This window comes from Ranitomeya imitator, chromosome 4 (genome assembly GCF_032444005.1).
Source record: "Ranitomeya imitator isolate aRanImi1 chromosome 4, aRanImi1.pri, whole genome shotgun sequence".
Lineage (NCBI taxonomy): Eukaryota > Metazoa > Chordata > Amphibia > Anura > Dendrobatidae > Ranitomeya > Ranitomeya imitator.
The window spans coordinates 511,834,708-511,859,347 of record NC_091285.1 but is presented as its reverse complement, the minus strand read 5'-3'; the positions used below and the strand labels follow the sequence as shown (position 1 = coordinate 511,859,347).

General features: G+C 40.4%; 1 protein-coding gene across 3 annotated transcripts in view; it reads right to left on the bottom strand.

The window, feature by feature from the left end:
- PDE8A (phosphodiesterase 8A) overlaps window positions 1-24,640 on the bottom strand; it is a 490,200-nt gene that overhangs the window by 50,555 nt on the left and 415,005 nt on the right. For all 3 annotated transcript variants that reach the window (XM_069766080.1, XM_069766079.1, XM_069766082.1), the window contains exons 14-16: window positions 8,358-8,522; window positions 4,173-4,221; window positions 3,937-4,072 (exon numbers count right to left, since the gene is read on the bottom strand). In XM_069766080.1, the coding sequence (XP_069622181.1) occupies window positions 3,937-4,072; window positions 4,173-4,221; window positions 8,358-8,522 (350 nt within the window). The remainder of the gene's footprint in view (window positions 1-3,936; window positions 4,073-4,172; window positions 4,222-8,357; window positions 8,523-24,640) is intronic.

Below are 24,640 nucleotides of genomic sequence, written 5' to 3'. Positions count from 1 at the left end.
TGTGCTGCTGTCTGTATATTACCCTGCATTTCACTTTGTATGCCAGTGTGCGACTATTCCCCTAGTACGGCCGCCCCACCTGCTAGGTCTATGGGCGGTTCTTGGCGCCGTCCGTCCTATGGGTCCGTGCGGTGATGCGTCTGTCAGGGGGGAGTGTCTGTGCACCATCATCGGTTTGTGAACTTTTTATCTAGATTGCGGGATTGTGATGGCGGTGTATGTGAGCCGCTATAGTGTGACACCACATGTGCCGCTCAGTTGTTCTAAGCTGGGCGGTTTCCCTTTTGTCAGTGATGGCATGGACTGGATGTCATCACTCGCTGCTTTATGTGATTTAGCCAGGGTAATATGGGGTTAATATGAGCGGCTGTGCATTTCTGTGTAATAGTGTTGGTATCTCACTGTGATTGGTGGAAACCGCACCATGTGACACCTAGGGCCGGATATATAGGGAGGGTCTTGTGTTACCTTCAAAACCACGCCCCCTGAGGAAGGTGTACCCGCACCGAAACGTGCGTTGGGGACATAGGATCGGTTTCACCTGCCTTCTAACACATGGGTAACTACTAGCTGCTATTTTTTACTTCTTTGTCTCTGCGGTTTAGCTGGAGGACATACACTGTTGGTCTAGACCGACTCTTTATGCTCTGGGAGTTGTTTGTGGGTGGATAAGATATGGACTAATGGAGGACACATTATTTATGCTGCCTTAAGGACTAGTTTAACTCCTTCCACATATGCACCCCTGCTTCACTGCTTTACTCTTTGCCCATATTCATGGACATACGTTTCTGTCTGGTCTATGGATGCACTTTGATATATTCCTTGTGCATATAACCTTCAGTACCGTAGTCATGGACATTTTTTGACAGAGCATGTTACATCCTATGCAGTTATCTAGGTTTGGTGTACCGTTCATTATTTTAATTGGAATCTCGCTTGACACCTGTTGTTAATATTGCCATATTCTGTGTTGATTGCTCATTTGAACTATAGATACTTTTTAAACAGTTCTGTGTTTTTTTTGTTTTTTTTTGTTTATCTCACTATTAATAAAGCTTTTTCACATTTGTTACTATTGGCATATTTCTTTGACTCACTGTCCTCCTGTTTATATAAATAAAAATTATTATTATTATTATTATTATTATATCCAATTAACATAGCCATTGTCAAACTGAGATTTTAGGTCAAGATTCCCAGGGTTAACGAGGGTTTCAACTTTCATTTATTATCCATCTGGTGCAAAGGTATTTTGTTATATAATCCATTTTTTTAAATTTATAAAGAATAAAAAAAAAATACCAAGACAAAAAATAATTAGTGCACTAATGTACTGATGTGTAAGATAATGAGGCTACTGTTGTGGTCAACCACTTCAAGTATGAAAAAAGTCAACAGGAACACCTTCCAAGCAAAGAAGCAGATATTCACTCACACTACATTTACATGAGTTCTTCACAAAGTATTTTCCTACTTCTATCATTAATTTCTGCTTCAAATGAAGCCCAGCAGATCTAGGCATATATTGGGATTGGGAGAATAAACAGAGAAAATGGAGTCATGGGACAATTCATAGAAGGTGGTTAAGCTTTATTAATCTCTAGATGGTGGTCCAATTCTAACGCATCGGGTATTCTAGAATATGTATGTAGTTTATTTATGAAGATTTTAGAATACTCCATTAAATACACAGGATGTCGCTGATAGTTCGCGGCCGGCCATGTAGTATATAGCACAGCCCACGGAGTGTATAACAGCCCACGCAGGCAGTACATTTGCACGGCCCACGCAGGCAGTACAATTGCACGGCCCACGCAGGCAGTACAATTGCACGGCCCACGCAGGCAGTACAATTGCACGGCCCACGCAGGCAGTACAATTGCACGGCCCACGCAGGCAGTACAATTGCACGGCCCACGCAGTACAGTTGCACAGCCCACACAGTACAATTGCACAGCCCACGCAGTACATTGCACAGCCCACGCAGTATATAGCAATGTGGGCATCATATCCCTGTTAAAGAAAGAATCAAAATAAAAAATAGTTATATACTCACCTTCCGTCGGCTCCTAGATCCAAGCGAAGCGTTTACCGATGCTTCTCGTGCGCTCCGGTCTGAAGAGTGCATTGCGGTCTCGCGAGATGATGATGTGACAGTCTCGTGAGATGATGACGTCATAGTCTCGTGAGAAGGAGCGGCCATTTTTCCGCCGGACTGTGCCCGTCGCTGATTGGTCATGGCTGTTTTGCCGCGACCAATCAGCAACTTGGGATTTCCATTACAGACAGAAAGACAAAGACAGACAGAAAGACAGAAGTGACTTTTAGACAATTATATAGTAGATTTTGATCCTTTTATGCTTTTTTTGTATTTTTTCTCCCAAATCAGGGAATAGATGAAAGCGACTTGCATCACTTGTCCTTTGAATGTAATAGAAAACAATTCCACCTGAAAGGATTGTTAATAGAATCAAAGCGTAAATAAAATATTGTCTCACAATAAGGCACAATGGAGTACAATTTACAGATGACTCTACTTTTCCTCTTTGTGAGATTTTTGCAGCAAACAAAAACCAAACTGCCGTCATCCTATTCAAAGTATTTTGCTGGTTAGGGCAGACTGAACCATGTACAGAAGAGTAAATGTGGCAATTTTTCACTTCAGTACCTCGGGATTCTCACGATCTTAAAGTATGCCTATCTTCAGAAATGTATTAATACATGATTATATGAATGAATGTTATACAGCTTTATATTACTGGTGGTTTAAATGAATTACATTTATTGTTATGTTCATGGACTGGGGTAATATTCATTTTTGTAATTTCACAATTTATAGATTAGATTATTTTCATTCCGTCAGTCATACTGAGGTTTCTACAAGAGACGGTGCTACTTAATTCCAGACGATGTGCGATATTAGCATATATTGTGAAAATTATAGTTATGGTGTGACCATTAAGGGTAGAAAACCAACAGTGTAAAACACTTTCATATTATGTTAATATTTATTAAAGATACATAACATATAAAAGACAAATGACAAGTGGATCTCTCAACAGGTAAAAGATTGCGGGAGGCGGGAGGTAACAGTATAGCACAAAAAGTTAAATGAATAATACGCAGCAAGATGTAAAATATGCAATTGCAACTGTATATGTAGAGAGTTATTTGTCTTTTATATGTTCTGAATCTTTAATAAATATTTACTTAATATGAAATGGTGTTTCACACTGTTGGTTTTCTGATGTGTGCGATATTGTGGCTCAGCTCCATTGACCTAAATAGACCATGTTGCTATACTGTGCATTGCCAATAGAAAGCAGTAATGTTTTCAGAATCTTGCATAACCCCTTTATAACAAAGTCATCTCATTGGCCCCGTTGTGTTGGGGCTGGTTGTCATCATACAGTGGATCATGGGTGCGGTGTTAAACTTGCATAAATGCCTCTCTTGCATTACTAGTCAAGTATTTTTATATTTTAGAGGCCATCAGGATATGGTGACACCAGAATAAAAGACATGTAGGGCCAGATTCATTAAGACTGGCATTGTGCACGCCAGTCTTACTGAAGGGAGTGCTGGAGTAAAATGATCAACTTAATGAATTAGGTGCATCCTACAATGGCTGAGGGCCTCTGCTGGCATATATTTCGGGAGTATTTTATGCCATTTTGATGGTCTTGTTGGGAGGTCATCTCCAGGCCCCGTCATGGCGCTACCTACTGTAGTGGAGCTGGCTGGGACTGGTGTAAAATTGCCAATAATGGTTACATTTTTCAGCAACTTCGGTTGTGACTTTTTTTGCAAAATTTCAAGGTGTTTTACAAAGTTTCTCTTTAAAAAAATCTTGATGTATCTGGCTGTTTGTGTTTATAAATCTTAACAATATTTTATATGGGCGGACTTCAGAGATAAAAGCAGTAGCAGTACCTTTTATGAGTGGCAGCCTCTAATTCAAAGATATCAAACTCCCAGTCCTCTTCATTCTCCATTGCTTGAGCTATCCGAGGTGGAATGTCAGTTAGGGAGAGAGATGTGATTAAATGCCCAGAAGAGGGATGGACTTCTGCTTGGATGAGGAGATAACAGAAAGTAGAAAATAAAGGCTACAGTGAGAGCTCCAAAACACAATCCAAAATAAAGACAACATGGAGAGCAGAACTTACGTTTTGCTGAGAAGATATACTCATTCCCTGAAAGTCTTCTTAAACCATCCTAAAAAAATAGCAAAATTAGATTTTCACACATGGTTGCTAATCATCCTTACAATTAGCGATGTGCAATGTCTTTAGTTTCCAAAGCTAGATGATAATAATCGAATACACAAGAAAAATACATGTAAGCAAGGGGCACAGAAATCAACTCATTGAAAAAAAAGCACTTCAGTATCACTGCATTCTCCCATTAACCCCATTCACCCCCCAAGCCTGCTTTCACCTTACTGACCAGGCCAAATGTTACAATTCTGATCAGTGTCACTTTATGTGGCTTTAATTCTGGAACGCTTCACTGGATCCCCGTGATTCTGAGGCTGATTTTTCGGTGCACATTCTACGTTATATTAGTGGTAAATTTAGTTCCATTTTTTGCTTATTTATGAAAATATCAGAATTTTGGCGAACATCTTGAAAAGTTTGCAATGTTAAAACGTTGAATTTTTATGCCTTTAAACCAGTTAGTTATACCACACAAAATAATTAATAAATAACACTTTCCATATGTCTACTTCACATCAGCATCATTTTGGAAACAATTTGCTTTTTGTTAGAAATTTAGAAGGGTTAAATGTTGATCATCAATTTCTCATTTTTCCATCAAAAATTACTAAACCAATTTTTTTTTTTCTTAAGAACATCATCCCATTTAAAGTGACTTTCGGGGGCCTATATGACAGAAAATACCCAAGAGTGACACCATTTTGAAACCAGTACCCATCAAAGTCCTCAAAACCACATTCAAGAAGTTTATTAACCCTTCAAGTTCTTCACGGGAATTAAAGCAATTTGGAAGGAAAAAAATTATAATATTACTTATTCCCACAAAAATGATGCTTTAATCACAAATGTTGAATTTTCACAAGGGTAACAGGAGAAATGGACCATACAGTTTGTTGTGCAATTATTCCTGAGTAAGCAGATACCACATGTGTGGCAGAAAACTAGTGTTTGGGTGCTCGATAGGGCTTGAAAGAAGAAGCACCATTTGACTTGTGGAATAGAAAATTGGCTGGAATAGAAAGACACTATATACTATAGTATATAGTGTTTGCAGGCACCCTGCTGAGCCTTAACTGTGGAAACCCCCTACAAGTGACCCCATTTTGGAAACAACACCCGTCAAGGAATTTATCTGTGTGGTGAACACCTTGATCCTGTAGATGCTTCACAGAATTTTATAACGTTGAGCCGTGAAGAATAAATACATTTTTCTCACAAAATGTTGCTTTTGCCACAAATTTTTTTATTTTTTTTTTATTTTCACAAGGGTAACAGGAGAAATTGCTTATCAATTTTTGGCCTCATTTTTTCCTGAGTACACAGATGCTCCATATGTGCACAGCAGGGCATAGAAGGGAAGGAGTGCGATTAGTCGTTTGGAGCGCAAAATTGGCTGGGATAGTAGACGCCACGTCGCATTTGCAGAGCCCTTGATGTGCACAAAGAGTGGAAACCCCCCACAAGTAACCCCATTTTAGAAACTACAAAGGTACCTCGTAAATTAACTGGGCCCTTATTGCTCCAGAAATACCCAAAGTAAATACTATCTGCGCTTTAGACATACTGTAGGGCTCAGAAGGGAGAGGGGCATTAGGATTTGGCAGTGCATAATTAACTGGATTTCTTTTGCGGGGTGAAGAACTATTTTGCTTCTCCAGAGCTGTTGTGCTACCGGTAATGTGGAAGCCCCCAATAATTCCATTGACAGATGAAGTGGGGTCCTTTTTTGTGGATTGAGTTGAAGCTTTTATTGAGAACACATTACTATTTTGGAACACATTTATCCTGTAATCTAATCTCCAAATGACGTACTTCAGGTGAAACCCCCATTCACAATAACGAGGCAGAAGAGTTACTATGGACTCCGTCTGACCTCTGTTCAGCGGTGTCCTCCTTTTCAGACGTACACAAAGCTGATCGACCACGCTTTTGTGCATTCCTAAAAAGAAGGACACTGCTGGATCATAGGCAAGAAAGCATCCACAGTGCCTCAATCTGCATCATTATAGGGAATCTTCCACCAGGGTTTCCAATTGAATCACATATTTTAGAGATTTATGCGGAAACCCTTGTGTAATCGTTCAGTGCTGGATAAATGTGAGCTGAGGCAGAATGAACAAATCAACAGCAGGTGAAGAATTGTTTTTTACGCTGTCCCTTGTGAAGTATAAATGAATAGACGACTTTATTCTTTGGGTCGGTGCGACTACAGCGATGCCAGATTTATATCTTTTTTTTTTTTTTTTATGTCTGGTTGGGGGTCACACACTAAAAGAGGTTTTGTTTGTTTTTTTTTTTTTACAAAAAAAAAAAGTTTTTGCATCACCAAATTTTGAGAGCTATAATTTTACAATATTTCTGCAGACAGTCATGTAAGAGGTTGGTTTTTGCAGAACAAGTTGGCAATTTTTTTTATTTATTTTTTTTTATTGCCACCCTTTTCAGGCACATGCCATAAAATTTTCAGCGATACCATTTTTATTTGCATTCTTCTTTTTTATTACGTTTATCGCACTTTTTTGGCAGTTTGACGAAAAAGCATAGGGTTTTTTTTGCCTTTTTTTATTTTTATGGTGTTCACTGAAACGTTCAACCATTGTGACTCTTAAAAATCGGGTCATTCCAAATGTGGCGATACCAGATGTGTACTTTTTTCTGTTTATACATCAATATACATATATGTTAGTATTACATTTTTCGTTTTTTTGTTCTTTACGATATTTAAAAAATATGTTTTTAATTTTTTTGAACTTTTTTTTTTAACTTAGTTCTTCTATGGGACTTTAATGCTTATTATTCTGATTGCTGGTATAATGCATCGCAATGCACCAGCACTGCAATGTATTATACCTGTCAGTTTTATATTGACAGAAGCCTCTTAGACCATGCTCTGGGCATGGACTAAGCAGGCCTCCACAGCTGACAGATCAGGAGGTTGGCATGTGACCTCCTGCTTCCATGCCAAGCATCGGGTCCTCGCAATGACGTCACGGGGTACTAATAGTATAGGAGAGGTAGTCACATCCCTTTCCCAGTCTTCTAAAGGCTGTGATTGCGATTGATAGTGGCATTTACAGGGTTAAACGGCCTGGGGCTGTGCGACTACTTCTCCTGGCAGTGACAGCCTTGTCTAGGCTATCACTTAAGCTGAGCTTCCGGTGGTGATCGTGCTGGCACAGCTCCTATGTCTGCGCGATCGCCATGACGTACCAGTACATTTACTTGCGGGAATGCACTTCAAAATATAACATACCAGTACGTCAAATGTCGGGAAGGGGTTAAATTCTGATCACAGTATGATCAGAGTGTCATTTACATAATCGATCCAATTCTCACGGAAAATAAAATCTACTCTCGTGTCACCATAGCAGTTACGTGAGTGACTGGTCAGCGAAAGATTGGCGGAGAACTTCCGATATCCTCATAGCTCTGTATGTATGATCTGCACTACTGAAGAATGGGAAGGAAGGGGGCAAAGAGATATTTGTAAGACTTCAACAAAACTCCTTGCTGAATATATATATATATATATATATATATATATATATATATATATATATATATATATATATATATTATATATATATATATATATATTATATATATATATATTTTAATACTATTGTATAACCTGATAAAGTGATTATAACAAGAAATACAAAAGAGCGAGGTCTAAAACCTGTAATGACTTCCATATTCTCCTATGTCACACATGTCTGTGAAATAGGTAAGGTTCCTTAGACACTTTCACCCTATGCGAAACATGAATTTTTTCAGAAGAATAACCTCTAACATGGGCAGCCACACAGAGAGGATGTGGGAAAGACACATGCTGGCAGGCACATGAAAATAACAATACTGCCAATCTGTTAACCCACAGCTGAACACATGTGCAGGACGGGTATACATATCCGTAACAGAATGTTGATATCCATTTATTGGAATAGGATATTAAATTTGTTCATCTTGCCTTCCTATGCATTTTTTTTTTAGCAAAATTCAAATTACAGGTTTTTTTGTCCTTAGATTAGTAATAATCGTATTAGACGCCATTTCCTCTAGGTTGAATATTGAAAGTTTGCTATAATGCATTTACTTTTACATATTTAATATACTATTGAACTGTTCACTTACCGTCATCAAACCTCCAACCAAATCGCTGGTGTGAGGGTCCTCATCTTTGGTTCCGAGCTGCGGAGAATATAATTCTGTAGTTCTTAAGATCTCCAGAACTCGGTCCAGAGCTTCTGCCACTGGCATCGGGCTGTTTTCTTGTGCAGAATTAATGATGTTTATTACCTAAATAACACAAAATACACATTTAAGAGATGCAAACCTAATATGTAAAGGAGATGTTCTTTTTTTGTATTTTGTAATGTTGCAAAAATCAAGACTGTTGATTATAAATAAGTTACTCCAGGACTTGAAGGGCTATTGTATTGTATATTCATGAACATAATATTTTGCTAGTGACTCCCTCAATGAGCTAGGATAAAGTGCTGCCAAGTATCTGCTCGGGCAGACCCAGTCCATTCATGCATGTCATCATCAGCTCTTCACTTTGCTCTCCAATATATAATAATACATAACTCCCGCAGAAAATTAATTACAAGCTAAAGGTTTCTGGGTACAACAGCTGATTAGCAGGGTTGTCTGAAGTCATCTGAAAAAAGTAAAAAAAAAAAAACCTTTGCTCACCTTCATGGATGAGTGATCCTTGAAAACATGCTCAATAGATAATGCAAGATTCAGAAGTGCAAAGGAACGAACCCCAATTCAAAAGAGGGTGCAACTTACTAAATCCAAATGATGAACAAACTTCCAGCTTCATCTTCTCAGTAAAAAAACGTTCAATCCTTTATTCAGTCTTTTTAAAATTCAGTATCTTAATATATACTTACCTTTTAATGTCTTCACATCCTGTTGCGTCCAGATCCCAGAATTCCAAGCGGTGGAAGTTCATCGACCTCCATATTGGGACACCCAAGTGATTGGTGTCTAAATATGGAAACTGTTGGTGGTACCAACCTCTTGCGCCCTGTCAAAGCACACACACACTGTATACGCCATACGTACCACGCACACACACTGTATATGCCGAACGCAACAACACGCTGTATACGCCGTACACACCACACACACACACAAACACTGTATACACCGTATGCAGCCTCTTGCGCAGTACCACCAGCGGAACACTGTCGCGAACATGCCGCCGCCGGGATCAGCCGAATGATTCACTGACCGCCGCCATCTTTGTACAGGAGGAGCGCATGCGCAGTTTTAATGTGACTGCCGCTATCTGTCTGCACAAAGATGGCGGTGGTCTGATTTACTGCACCTGCGCAAATTCCGCACAAGCGCAGTGAATCATTCGGCTGATCCCAGCGGCAGATGCGCAAAGTGTCTACAGACAGAGGAGGCAGATCACATTAAAGGGGTTTTCCCACAAACTAAAGTTCATTTTAAAAATTGTCTGTGTCTGACCGTGTACGGAGCGTAACACATCTCCTGGGCACGGGAGGAAGCAAAAGACAACACTGACATTACAGCAGGGGATCACAGAGGATTCATTTTGTCAGGTAAAATATTTCACTGACAGTTTTTAAACAATATTTTACCTCACAAAATGTATCCTCTGCGATCTCCTGCTGTAATGTCAGTATTGTCTTTTGCAAGACAGCAGACAATGGGATAGCACATGGTGTAGACAGGTCAAAGAAGAAAGCAGAGACGGGAGAAGTCAGCACATGGGGAAAGAGAGTGGATAGGTGGGTGAGCCATGGGGTGGGAGAGATTCTCAACGCTGCAAAGCCTGCCCCCATCGTGACATTACCGCTCTCCCGATGCAATAGCATAGGGCCTCCATCTAATATATAAAGCTGAATGTGTGTGTGTGTGTATGTGTGTGTGTGTGTGTGTGTGTATGTACTGTATGTCCGGGATTGGCATCTGCACCGTCACAGCTACAGCCACAAAATTTTGCACAGTCACATGTCTGGACCCCGAGATCGTCATAGGCTATGTTGTGAGGCGAAATTTTAACCCCGCGCGTTCCAATTCACCAAACAATTTTGCCCCTATCTACATAATGGGGAAAAAAGTGAAAGGAAAAGTGTTGGAGGCAAATTGACAGCTGCTAGATGTGAACAAGGAGGACTTAAAGAATGAGAGCGATGGCGCCAAAGAGTATATACCGTACAATTGCTAAGGTGGGGCCACGACATGGGATACTCACCACACACGGGGATATGAACACACACAAAATTCGCCACACACTACCACATGCTTGAACACATACCACCCTCAGCACACATTTCACCACACATACACCAACCTCGCCACATAAAAGTCGAAACACAAAAGTCGCCGCTCAAAACTTGCCACGCGCAAAACTCGCCACATGCAAAAACTAGGCTCACGCAAAACTTGCCACAAGTGCAAAACTCACCTCATGGAAAACTCGCCACACGCAAAACTTGCACACGCGGAAAAATTGCCACATGCACAAAATTTGCAACACATGCAAAAGTTGCCTCACACAAAACTTGCACATACTCAAAATACACCACACATAAAACTCGCCACGCGCAAAACTCGCCATGTGCAAAACTTGCTGCACACAACTTGCTACACTAACCTGTCACATGCAACTCGACACACAAAAAGTTGCTACACGCATGTTGCCACACAAAACTCATCTCACAAAAGTCGCTACATGCATGTCGCCACACGCAACTCAACACACACAACTTGACAAACGAAACTCGCCCTAAAACACACACAAGTCTGGTATCCTTCAAAAATAAAAATCTGATTAATAAGCAGACAAACTACAAGGGCAACAAATGTACTATATAGGAAATACGGCAGCTGTCAGTCACAAGACCTGTCTATTATGTGTATGTGTGAGCTAATATATACTGCCAGGGGGGAGGGCATCCTGTTGGCTGGGGATTTATCAGGCTGCCAATTTAGCTTACAAATACTGAGGTAAAAATACTGAGCAAATAACGTGTGAACGAGGTCTAATACAGGAGGAGATGACATACAGGTATATACTATATACAGGGGAGATGACACACAGCAGGTATATAATAATAATAATAATAATTTTTATTTATATAGCGCCAACATATTCCGCAGCGCTTTACAAATTATAGAGGGGACTTGCACAGACAATAGACATTACAGCATAACAGAAATACAGTTCAAAACAGATACCAGGAGGAATGAGGGCCCTGCTCGCAAGCTTACAAACTATGAGGAAAAGAGGAGACACGAGAGGTGGATGGTAACAAATGCTATAGTTATTCGGACCAGCCATAGTGTAAGGCTCAGGTGTTCATGTAAAGCTGCATGAACCAGTTAACTGCCTAAGTATGTAACAGTACAGACACAGAGGGCTATTAACTGCATAAAGTGAATGATTTTTTTTTTTTTTTTTTAAATAGGCCACACAGGGATTGTTACGTTAATGCATTGAGGCGGTAGGCCAGTCTGAACAAATGAGTTTTTAGGGCACGCTTAACACTGTGGGGATTGGGGATTAATCGCATTAACCTAGGTAGTGCATTCCAAAGAATCGGCGCAGCACGTGTAAAGTCTTGGAGACGGGAGTGGGAGGTTCTGATTATTGAGGATGCTAACCTGAGGTCATTAGCGGAGCGGAGGGCACGGGTAGGGTGGTAGACTGAGACCAGAGAGGAGATGTAGGGTGGTGCTAAGCCATGGAGTGCTTTGTGGATGAGGGTAATAGTTTTGTACTGGATTCTGGAGTAATGACTGGCACAAGGTAGAGGCATCGGTGTAAAATATGATCCTGGCAGCAGCATTCAGGACAGATTGGAGCGGGGAGAGTTTGGTAAGAGGGAGGCCGATTAGTAGAGAGTTACAATAGTCCAGACGCGAATGAGTAAGTGAAACAGTAAGAGTTTTTGCAGAGTCGAAAGTAAGAAAAGGGCGAATTCTAGAAATGTTTTTGAGATGAAGATAAAAAGAGCGAGCCAGTGATCGGATGTGGGGGGTGAATGAAAGGTCAGAATCAAGGATAACCCCAAGGCAGCGGGCATGTTGCTTTGGAGTAATGGTGGAACCGCACACGGAGATGGCAAGGTCAGGCAAAGGTAGGTTAGTAGAAGGAGAGAACACGAGGAGTTCAGTTTTTGACAGGTTTAGTTTCAGATAGAGGGAGGACATGATGTTAGAGACAGCGGTAAGACAATCACTGGTGTTTTCTAATAAGGCAGGCGAGATATCAGGAGCAGAAGTGTATAATTGGGTGTCATCAGCATAGAGATGGTACTGGAAACCAAATCTACTGATTGTTTGTCCAATAGGGGCAGTATACAACGAGAAGAGGAGGGGGCCTAGGACTGATCCTTGAGGAACCCCAACAGTAAGGGGAAGGTGAGAGGAGGAGGAACCAGCAAAACATACAGTGAAGGATCGGTCAGAGAGATAGGAGGAGAACCAAGAGAGAACGGTGTCCTTGAGGCCGATGGAGCGGAGCATAGTGAGGAGGAGCTGATGATCCACAGTATCGAATGCTGCAGAGAGATCCAAGACTATATACAGGGGAGATGACATACAAGTATATACTATATACAGGAGATGACATACAGGTGTATACTATATATAAGGGAGATGACAAACATGTATATACTGAGGTGAAAATGAGAGGTGTGAGGTGAAAATGAAAAGGTGTGAGTGCAAAATGAGAGGAGTGAGGGAAAATAGTGGAGTGATTGGAAAATCACAGATGTGAGGTCGAAATGACAAGTGTTAGGGGGGAATGAGAGGAGTGAGGGAGAAAATGAGAGGTGTGAGGGAGAAAATGAGAGATGTGAGGGGGAAAATGAAAGATGTGATTGGGAAAATGAGAGGCGTGATGGGAAAATAAGAAAAGTGAGGTGCTATAACTAACCACAGATATTTACTATGCCCAGGCAACGCCGGGCTCTTCAGCTAGTCTAGTAAATAAAAATGAAAAACATCCCAAATTAAATAAAAAATATACAGCCAAACTACGCTTTTCAAAACTATAAATACAAATGGTTCTTATTCATGCTGTAAAACCATCACGCCAGACTAAGCACCACTTATATTTACAGGCTAGTAGTGATAACATTTAATGTACTTGGAATGCCTAGACTTATTATTTCCTATGTTGGATTTTAAAAGTACTTAAAGAGAACTGGTCAGCGGGATTATGTAGTAAATTACAGGCATTGTCAGGTTGGTAATGGTAAACTGATTAAAATGATACCTGGAGTGAAGAAATCAGTCCTGTAGTTCTTGTGTAATCAGTGATAGACGTTTTCAGTTAATGAGATACCTGTGCTCCGGGGCAGGACTGTAGGTAGGGTCTTATCTTCCTGCTCTAAGCCAGAGAAACCAAGGAGAGACCTGCCCACCAGTCATCCTGAAGCACAAACATGTTCCTCATCATACAGACAGACTGTTTGTGCTTCTGGGCAGCCTGTCAGCAGGTCTCTCCTTGGTTTCTCTGGCTTAGAGCAGCGAGATCAGACTCTGCCTACAGTCCTGCCCAAGAGCACAAGAATCACATTAACTGAAAACTTCTGACACTGATTACACAAGAACAAGACTGATTTCTGCACCCCATGTATCACTTTAATCAGTGTAACAACATCAACATCACAATGCCTGTAGTTTACTTAGGAAAAGACTGAAAACAGGTCCGCTTTAATAAAGGATTTAGACTGCGCCCTGAAACTTTGTTAATCGCTTGCATTTCTGGCGATCAGCTTCTATTATGTCACCTGTTCATTTCAATCTTTGGCATAATTTAACCCTGGCTAAGGAATGATTAAAACATGTCCTTACTTTTTCACAAATTACTAGGCAATATCACATCACAATCTCACTCTAACATTATCTGCCTGTACAATAGATGATTTAATGTATGCATAGCTATCCTCAAGCCTCGATGGCCAAATGGACATGGCATAGATGGCTCCCCTAGTTAAAGCATCTCTTTAGCTGTCTCACTGCGAAATTAATAATAATAATAAAAAAAGACATTATATGGCTGCTGCAAGTCATACCACATTTTCTCTGTAACTATATGTGCAGGTGCCACCATCTTGTCTGCTGCTCAGATGATTGCGAAGGTTGTCACCAGATAACTACATTCAGTATTGAGACACCAACACCTTTAATATGCATGAAGTAACATTCACACTGTGCAGTCCTGGAACACCACATTCTCTCCGATAATAGAGAGTCATACTTCATAGCTCCAGGATGACTTGTCAGTCGCAGCACACCACCCATGCTGTCAAAAGGGCTGCAGGTGAGACAATGAACCCTACATCTCCATATTAAACCTGTCCTTGCCCCTAATGGTGTATGGGTGGGATCTGTCATCACTTACTGATTATTGGGGTTTTAACCCCTTTAGTGACCGAGACAAATTTTTCAAATCTAACCAGTGTCACTTTAAGTGGTAATAACGGGAATGTTTCAACAGATCGCAGTGATTTTGAGACGGTTTTTTCGTGACACACATTGTATTTTATGTTAATGGTAAATTTAGATCTATATAATATTTTTTGTATAAAAATATCAGAAATTAGAAAAAAAATATATAAATATTAGCAATTTTCAAACTTTGAATGATTATCCCTTTAATCTAGATGGTCATTCCACATAAAATAGTTATTAATTTCCCTCATGTCTGCTTGAAATCAGCACATATGTAAACTATGCTTTTATTTTTGTTACAATGTTAGAAGGTTTAAATCTGTAGCAGCAATTTTTCATTTTTTCAAGGGCATTTATAAAACTTGTTAACTTATTTTTTTTAGAGACCTATTCAGTTTTTAAGTGAATTTGGGTGACTGATATGTCGCAAAATCCCTAAATGTGATACCATTTTAAAAACCGTTCCCCTCAACGTATTCAAAACCGCTGTCAGGTAGTTTATTAACCCTTTGGGTGCTTTTCAGGAACGAATACAAAGTGTGATGATAGGAAAAACATAAATGTCACTAACTTCTAAGGGGTTAAGTTGTGGCATAATAACCCAGCCTGAGAATAGAGGGGCTACAATGTTGTTTCAGCAGTGCATTGGCCAGGTGGTCAAAAATTCCACTGGGCAGGTAACTACAGCGAGACCTATTCACTTGATTGGAGCCGTGCCCCTTTTGGCTAGTTATGCCCCTTTTGGCTAGGTATGCCCCTTTGCTGAGGAAAACCTGTAAAGGACTGGGTCAGCACTGTGGCCCCTTCACTCTTAGGGTACTTTCACACTAGCGTTTTTTGTAAATCCGTCACAATGCGTCGTTTTGCAGAAAAAACGCATCCTGCAAAAGTGCTTGCAGGATGCGTTTTTTCCCCATAGACTTCTATTGGCGACGCATTTGCGACGGATTTGCACACTTCGCATCCTTCTTGCGACGGATGCGTCGTGCTTTGGCGGACCGTCGGGGAAAAAAAACCCTACATGTAACGTTTTTTTTCTCCCGACGGACCGCTTTTTCCGACCGCGCATGCGTGGCCGGAACTCCGCCCCCACCTCCCCGCACCTTACAATGGGGCAGCGGATGCGCCGGAAAAATGCATCCGCTGCACCCATTGTGCAAAGCGTTAAACGCTAGCGTCGGAATCTCTCCCCGACGCATTGCGACGGGGAGATTCCGACGCTAGTGTGAAAGAAGCCTTAGGAGCAATTGACATCGCATAAGTCGGATTCCTGACGATCATGAACTGATGGCATTTTGTGAGATAGGAATACGGTACTCTTTTGAAAAAAAAATATGGGCCAGACATAGTAATGTTGGCCATGTTCAAACAAGAAGAATCGGTCTTGTCCGATTGATAGATTCTGGGAGGATCCATCTAGAAACAATTTACTAAAGGTACCGTCACATTTAGCGACTTTAGAGCGATAGCGATCCGTGATGTTGCAGTGCGATATCGTTATGTTTGACACGCAGCAGCGATCTGGATCCTGCTGTGACATCGCTGGTTGTTGCTGAAAGTCCAGAACTTTATTTCGTCGCTGGATCACCCGCTGACATCGCTGAATCGGCGTGTGTGACGCCGCTCCAGCGATGTCTTCACTGGTAACCAGGGTAAACATCGGGTTACTAAGTGCAGGGCCTTATGGTATGTACCATAAGGATCAAATCAGATTGGGATTTAATAATACCAAATCACCCCTAATCTGTGCAATCTCCACATACATACAAGGATGATCAGACACCCATTACTGCGTAAATAAATAAAAAATAGAACCACAGTAGAGAAAGCATTTCAAATGGGTGTAACTTATACTAGTCCAATAACTCTACATCCTCTTAGAGCGCAAGACCCTCCACAGAAAAGCCCCTCTTTTAACCCCTTAGTGACAGAGCCAATTTGGTACTTAATGACCGAGCCAATTTTTACAATTCTGACCACTGTCACTTTATGAGGTTATAACTCTGGAACGCTTCAACAGATCCCGCTGATTCTGAGAATGTTTTTTCGTGACATATTGTACTTCATGTTAGTGGTAACATTTCTTCGATATTACTTGCGATTATTTATGAAAAAAATGGAAATATGGCGAAAATTTTTAAAATTTTGCAATTTTCAAACTTTGTATTTTTATGCCCTTAAATCAGAGCGATATCTCACGAAAAATAGTTAATAAATAACATTTCCCACATGTCTACTTTACATAGCACAATTTTGGAAACAAAATTTTTTTTTGTTGGGGAGTTATAAGGGTTAAAAGTTGACCAGCAATTTCTCATTTTTACAACACCATTTTTATTAGGGACCACATCACATTTGAAGTCATTTTGAGGGGTCTATATGATAGAAAATAACCAAGTGTGACACCATTCTAAAAATTGCACACCTCAAGGTTCTCAAAACCACATTTAAGAAGTTTATTAACCCTTTACGTGCTTCACAGGAACTGAAACAATGTGGAAGGAAAAAAATGAACATTTAACTTTTTTTTGCAAACATTGTAATTCAGAACCATTTTTTTATTTGCACATGTGTAAAAACAGAAATGTAACCATAAATTTTGTTATGCAATTTCTCCTGAAGACGCCAATACCCCATATGTGGGGGTAAACCACTTTTTGGGCGCACTGCAGAACTTGGAACTGAAGGAGCGCCGTTTGACTTTTTCAACGCAGAATTGGCTGGAATTGAGATCGGACACCATGTCACGTTTAGAGAGCCCCTGATGTGCCTAAACAGTGGAAACCCCCCACAAGTGACACCATTTTGGAAACTAGACCCCTTAAGGAACTTATTTAGATGTGTGGTGAGCACTTTAAACCCTCAGGTGCTTCACAGAAGTTTATAACGTAGAGCCGTGAAAATAAAAAAACAAAAAACATTTTTTCTACAAAAATGATCTTTTTGCCCCCCAATTTTTATTTTCACAAGGGTAACAGGAGAAATTAGACCACAAAAGTTGTTGTGCAATTTCTCCTGAGTACGTCGATACCCAATATGTGGGGGTAAACCACTGTTTGGGCGCACCGCAGAGCTTGGAAGAGAAGGAGTGCCGTTTTACTTTTTCAATGTAGAATTGGCTGGAATTGAGATCGGACGCCATGTCGCGTTTGGAGAGCCCCTGATGTGCCTAAACAGTAGAAACCCTCCACAAGTGACCCCATTTTGGAAACTAGACCCCCCATGGAACTTATCTAGATGTTTGGTGAGAACTTTGAATGCCCAAGTGCTTCACAAAAGTTTATAATGCAGAGTCGTCAAAATAAAAAATATTTTTTTTTCTACAAAAAAGATATTGTAACCCCCAAGTTTTTATTTTCACAAAAGGTAACAGGAGAAATTGGACCACTAAAGTTGTTGTCCAATTTATCCCGAGTACGCTGATGCCCCATATGTGGGGGTAAACCACTGTTTGGGCGCACGGCAGAGCTCGGAAGGGAATGAGCGCCGTTTTGGAATGCAGACTTAGATAGAATGGTCTGTGGGCATTATGTTGCGTTTGCAGAGCCCTGATGTACCTAAACAGTAGAAACCCCCCCACAAGTGACCCCATTTTGGAAACTAGACTCCCCAAGGAACTTAAGCCAAAACCAGGAGTGGAACAATCAGAGAAAAAGTATAATAGAAACTTATGCACCACTTCTGCATTTATCACCCACTCCTGGTTTTGGCTTACAAATACTGATGTAAAATACAGATCAAATACTGCTAGTGTGACGGCAGCCTTATAAGACTAGCTCACAGCTGCCTGCTTTCCCTTAGTTATTAAAAATAAGGGACACCCCCCCACCATCGTTTACATTTTTAATTTCTTTATTACCTAAATACAAGTACAGAAAACTACACACGCACGGATATATAGATATATATATATATATATATATATATATATATATATATATATATACAGGTCCTTCTCAAAAAATTAGCATATAGTGTTAAATTTAATTATTTACCATAATGTAATGATTACAATTAAACTTTCATATATTATAGATTCATTATCCACCAACTGAAATTTGTCAGGTCTTTTATTGTTTTAATACTGATGATTTTGGCATACAACTCCTGATAACCCAAAAAACCTGTCTCAATAAATTAGCATATCAAGAACAGGTTCTCTAAATGACCTATTACCCTAATCTTCTGAATCAACTAATTAACTCTAAACACATGCAAAAGATACCTGAGGCTTTTATAAACTCCTTGCCTGGTTCATTACTCAAAACCCCCATCATGGGTAAGACTAGCGACCTGACAGATGTCAAGAAGGCCATCATTGACACCCTCAAGCAAGAGGGTAAGACCCAGAAAGAAATTTCTCAACAAATAGGCTGTTCCCAGAGTGCTGTATCAAGGCACCTCAATGGTAAGTCTGTTGGAAGGAAACAATGTGGCAGAAAACGCTGTACAACGAGAAGAGGAGACCGGACCCTGAGGAAGATTGTGGAGAAGGACCGATTCCAGACCTTGGGGAACCTGAGGAAGCAGTGGACTGAGTCTGGTGTGGAAACATCCAGAGCCACCGTGCACAGGCGTGTGCAGGAAATGGGCTACAGGTGCCGCATTCCCCAGGTAAAGCCACTTTTGAGCTACAGAGAAGCAGCACTGGACTGTTGCTAAGTGGTCCCAAGTACTTTTTTCTGATGAAAGCAAATTTTGCATGTCATTTGGAAATCAAGGTGCCAGAGTGTGGAGGAAGACTGGGGAGAAGGAAATGCCAAAATGCCTGAAGTCCAGTGTCAAGTACCCACAGTCAGTGATGGTGTGGGGTGCCATGTCAGCTGCTGGTGTTGGTCCACTGTGTTTCATCAAGGGCAGGGTCAATGCAGCTAGCTATCAGGAGATTTTGGAGCACTTCATGCTTCCATCGGCTGAAATGCTTTATGGAGATGAAGATTTCATTTTTCAGCACGACCTGGCACCTGCTCACAGTGCCAAAACCACTGGTAAATGGTTTACTGACCATGGTATTACTGTGCTCAATTGGCCTGCCAACTCTCCTGATCTGAACCCCATAGAGAATCTGTGGGATATTGTGAAGAGAAAGTTGAGAGACGCAAGTCCCAACACTCTGGATGAGCTTAAGGCCGCTATTGAAGCATCCTGGGCCTCCATAACATCTCAGCAGTGTCACAGGCTGATTGCCTCCATGCCACACCGCATTGAAGCAGTCATTTCTGCCAAAGGATTCCCGACCAAGTATTGAGTGCATAACTGAACATTATTATTTGATGGTTTTTTTGTTTGTTATTAAAAAACACTTTTATTTGATTGGATGGGTGAAATATGCTAATTTATTGAGACAGGTTTTTTGGGTTATCAGGAGTTGTATGCCAAAATCATCAGTATTAAAACAATAAAAGACCTGACAAATTTCAGTTGGTGGATAATGAATCTATAATATATGAAAGTTTAATTGTAATCATTACATTATGGTAAATAATGAAATTTAACACTATATGCTAATTTTTTGAGAAGGACCTGTATATATATATATATATATATATATAATCACGGACAAATTTCTAGATACAGTGAAGCGCAAAAGGGTAACAATGTTTTGAACCTTTGACTATCCACTTCTGCTTTGAGCTTGAGACAGTCGTCATTTTATACACAATCATCTTCGATATCTCATACTTAAAATTGATTTGCAACTATTTAGCATATGATTAGTTATGCAGATTATTTTCACGTCACTGCATTGTTATTGATTTGCTCCTAAAGATCTACATTTTTATTATTCTGTTAGTATTTTGTAAATCCTCCTTTTCCTTTCAACACTGCATGACTCCTTCAGGGCATGCTCGCGATCAGATTCAAAACACGAGGTTACCGAAATTTGATCTCAGGTATCTTCTACAGGTTCACAAAGTTGGTGCACACTGGTCGACTCACTTGTGTATGTATACAGGTTTTACTTCAATTCTACTGACAAGTGTTTGATTGGGTTGACGTTTAGGGAATGTTGCGGTCATTCCAGAATCTCTACTTCATTGAACCAATTCTTCACAAAACTCGACGTATGCTTCGGGGCGTTGTCCTGCTCGAACAATATATCATCCTTTTCATACCCATAGTACTTTTGAGTGTACGAAGTAACTCATCTTGTAGGAAAATAACATATAGCTCAGCATCGAGACCACCATCAATCCTGTTCAAGTGTCCAATGCCTTTGGCTGTGAAACAGCCCCATATCATCAGGCTTCCTCCACTGAACTTAACATTTCCTTCAATTTCTCAATCCCTTAACCTCTTTTTTTTCTTTCTTGTTTCTTTCAGACTCATTTGCACCCATTGGAGCCTAATCTATGGACTTTCGTGTCATCGCCTGAAATCACCCATTTCAAATCTTTAAATGTCCACTTTTTGTACTTGAACCAAAGAGCTTAATGACAACATTGAAGTTGAGGCTTCTTCACCTTTTTTCGGGACACCATTCCACACTTGTGTAACATTTGTCACACGGTGCTTCCACGGATGTCTGTGATCTCACTATTATAAAGCATACGAGCCACCTCCACTGACATGTTTGTTGCGCCCAAACTGATAGACCTTTGGATGAGCCGACTTGTTGACTCCTGTATTTTGCCTGGACGTCCACATTTTGGCTTTTGAATGGATGGACAGACTTTATTTCATATTCTTCCAACTGTCATGGCACTCACAAGATGCAGTTTGGCAATTTTCTTGGTCAAAAGACAGCCAACGATGAGCTGGATGATGCAGTTTCTCTTTTCTTGGGAAAAGTTCTTAATGGCTGCTCCTCGATTGGAACCAATGACCTTTCACTTGGGAATGAACCTAATAATACACTGAGCTATTGGGGAATGTGAGAACAGGTTGTATTTTGTAGTATACAGGAAGAACATTTTTTTTTCCCACCACCAGGCGCAAAACAGTAACATTGCAGTGACATGTCAAGAATCTACATAACTAATCATATGCTAAATAGCTTCAAGTCAAATTTATGTACGAGATATCCGAGATGATTGTCTATAAAACGGTGGTAGCCTCACGATCAAAGAAGTAGTGAATGGTGAGATACAGAGCCTGAAAGTCAAAAGTTCAAAACGATGTTACTCTTTGCTCTTCCTGTATCTATTCTGTTCGGGAGGTGAATTTACTGTACTTTGCTGATTAAATGTTGGATTTCCTTTGAGATGTGTGCGTAAAAATCAAACGGCACACGCATGGTCAGTGTGCCGAGCGATTTTTTTCTTGCATCCATTGACTTGCATTGGAGAATCTCGTACGATATGTGAGGAGCCACTCGCAGCATGCTGCTTTTTTTTTTCTCATCCAGATTCCACCTGGGAAAAAAAAATAATCAGATAAGCGCTGTCTCACTGAATTCCATTGGAACAAGTGCAATCCGATTTTTTATCAGACTGCACTCATCCGATTTATACGCTGATGTGAGCGAGGAGGAAGTTTTACAAAGACCTTTCCGCTCTCTGCTCTTGTGAAGCTTGTGTGACCTAGTACTCCACAGTTCCTTAGTATCAGTCATTCTATGGCTAGTACTTGACTAAGGAGATTACCGTAAATGTCTGCATGTGGATTATACGGACTTAATAGCAATATGTGTGTGACTAATGGTTACACTTACTGCTTAGGATTAGTGTCCTCCTTGTACATCTGCCATGGAATTACATGGCAATTTCCTCTTTTTTACCAATTCATAGTTTTAAGGATGAAAGAATAAAAAAAGTCTATTGAGGTCAACATATATCCAACGCGTTGACCCAATTGTTAGAAAGGATTTTAGAAAAACAAAACAGGTTTGGAAAAATCCAAGTACAATTTTTATTCTATAAATCCTGGAACAGATATAATTAAAGAATTTTTTGTGCATCCAATTCTTCAATCCATGCATACAATGTCAAAGTTTAGTCAATCAACACATGTATTAAAATGTGTGCAATGGGAAGACAGTCAGAATCTATATAAACCTATGTTCACACTTGCAGGGTTTTTTGCGGTGTTTTTCATGCAAATTCAAAGCTGTTTATTAAAGTACCAGCAAAAGACATGAGATTTCAGAAATATCATGCCCACTCATTTTTTTTCCTAAATGAATTGGAAAACTGCTGTGTTTTTTTATGACTGCAGCATGTCACTTTCAGCATTTTTGCAGCGTTTTTTCACTCATAAAAAGCAACAAGTTTGTTACAGATTTTCTGTACTTGTATATGGTCACTCATTTTCTGTAGGTTAGTAATACATCGGGACATGTAAATCAGAATAGATGATCTTGCATGCCATTTTTCAGCCTCAGCAGTGCTGATATAAATTCGTACCACCAGGGGGCGCATCATGGATATTTCCTTTATCGCATGTTGGGTCACTGCCAGAAAGTGGAGAAGCACTATGGTAATAGATGGTGGCCCGATTCTAACGCATCGGGTATTCTAGAATATGTATGTATGTATGTATGCATGCATGTATATATGCATGCATGCATGCATGCATGCATGCATGCATGCATGCATGCATGTATGTATGTATGTAGCAGCCACATAGTATATAGCACAGGCCACATAGTATATAGGAGCCATGTATATAGCAGACACGCAGTATATAACAGTCCACACAGTATGTAGCAGCCACGCAGTATATAACACAGGCCACGCAGTATATAACACAGGCCACGCAGTATATAACACAGGCCACGCAGTATATAACACAGGCCACGCAGTATATAACACAGGCCACGCAGTATATAACAGGCCACGCAGTATATAAAACAGCCCACGCAGTATATAACAGCCCACGCAGTATATAACACAGGCCACGCAGTATGTAACACAGGCCACAAAGTATGTAGCAGCCACGCAGTATATAACACAGCCCACGCAGTATATAACACAGGCCACGCAGTATATAACACAGGCCACGCACTATATAACACAGGCCACGCACTATATAACAGGCCACAAAGTATGTAGCAGCCACGCATTATATGACAGCCCACGTAATATATAACACAGCCCACGCAGTATATAACAGCCCACGTAGTATATAGCAGCGTGGGCACCATATCCCTGTTAAAAAAAAAAAAAAAAAATTTAAATAAAAAATAGTTATATACTCACCCGACCGGCGTCCAGCAAAGCTGTCCCGATGCGCAGACGGCTGCCGCCAGCGTCCGTTCCCAGCGATGCATTGCTAAATTACCCAGAAGACTGTCTTCTGGGTAATTTCGCAATGCGTCTCTGGGAACGGAAGCTGGCGGCAGCCGTGCGCGCATCGGTGGACGACGGAAGGTGAGAATAGCAGTTTTTTTGCTTTTTTAATTATTTTTAAGATTAGATCTTTTTACTATTGATGCTGCATAGGCAGCATCAATAGTAAAAAGTTGGTCACACAGGGTTAATAGCAGCGTTAACGGAGTGCGTTACCCGCAGCATAAAGCGGTCCGGTAACGCTGCCATTAACCCTGTGTCAGCGCTGACTGGAGGGGAGTATGAAGCGGGCGCCGGGCACTGACTGGATGGAAGTAGGGAGGGACTAATTCTTGATCGGACTGTGCCCGTCGCTGATCGGCCGCGACCAATCAGTGACGTGGGATTTCCATTACAGACAGACGGAAGTACAACCTTAGACATATATATATATATATATATATATATATATATAGCAACACTGATGCATTATTGTGCATTTTTCTTTGTTATCTAGGGCAAAAGATATGCATAATGGTTACGCATTTTTTGCAGTGTTTTTTTTTTTTTGGGGATGAGGATTATATGTAAGCTTTGGCTACAGTACATGTTTAATAAAGTTACTTTTGATTTTTGATGTGTTTCCGCATTTTTTTAAACTGGATGAAAAATGCCGAAAGAATTGACATGCTGCGGTTTTGAAACTGCTTCAAAGCTACAAGGAAAAAATTTGAAACGTGTCCATGAGATCAGAAATCT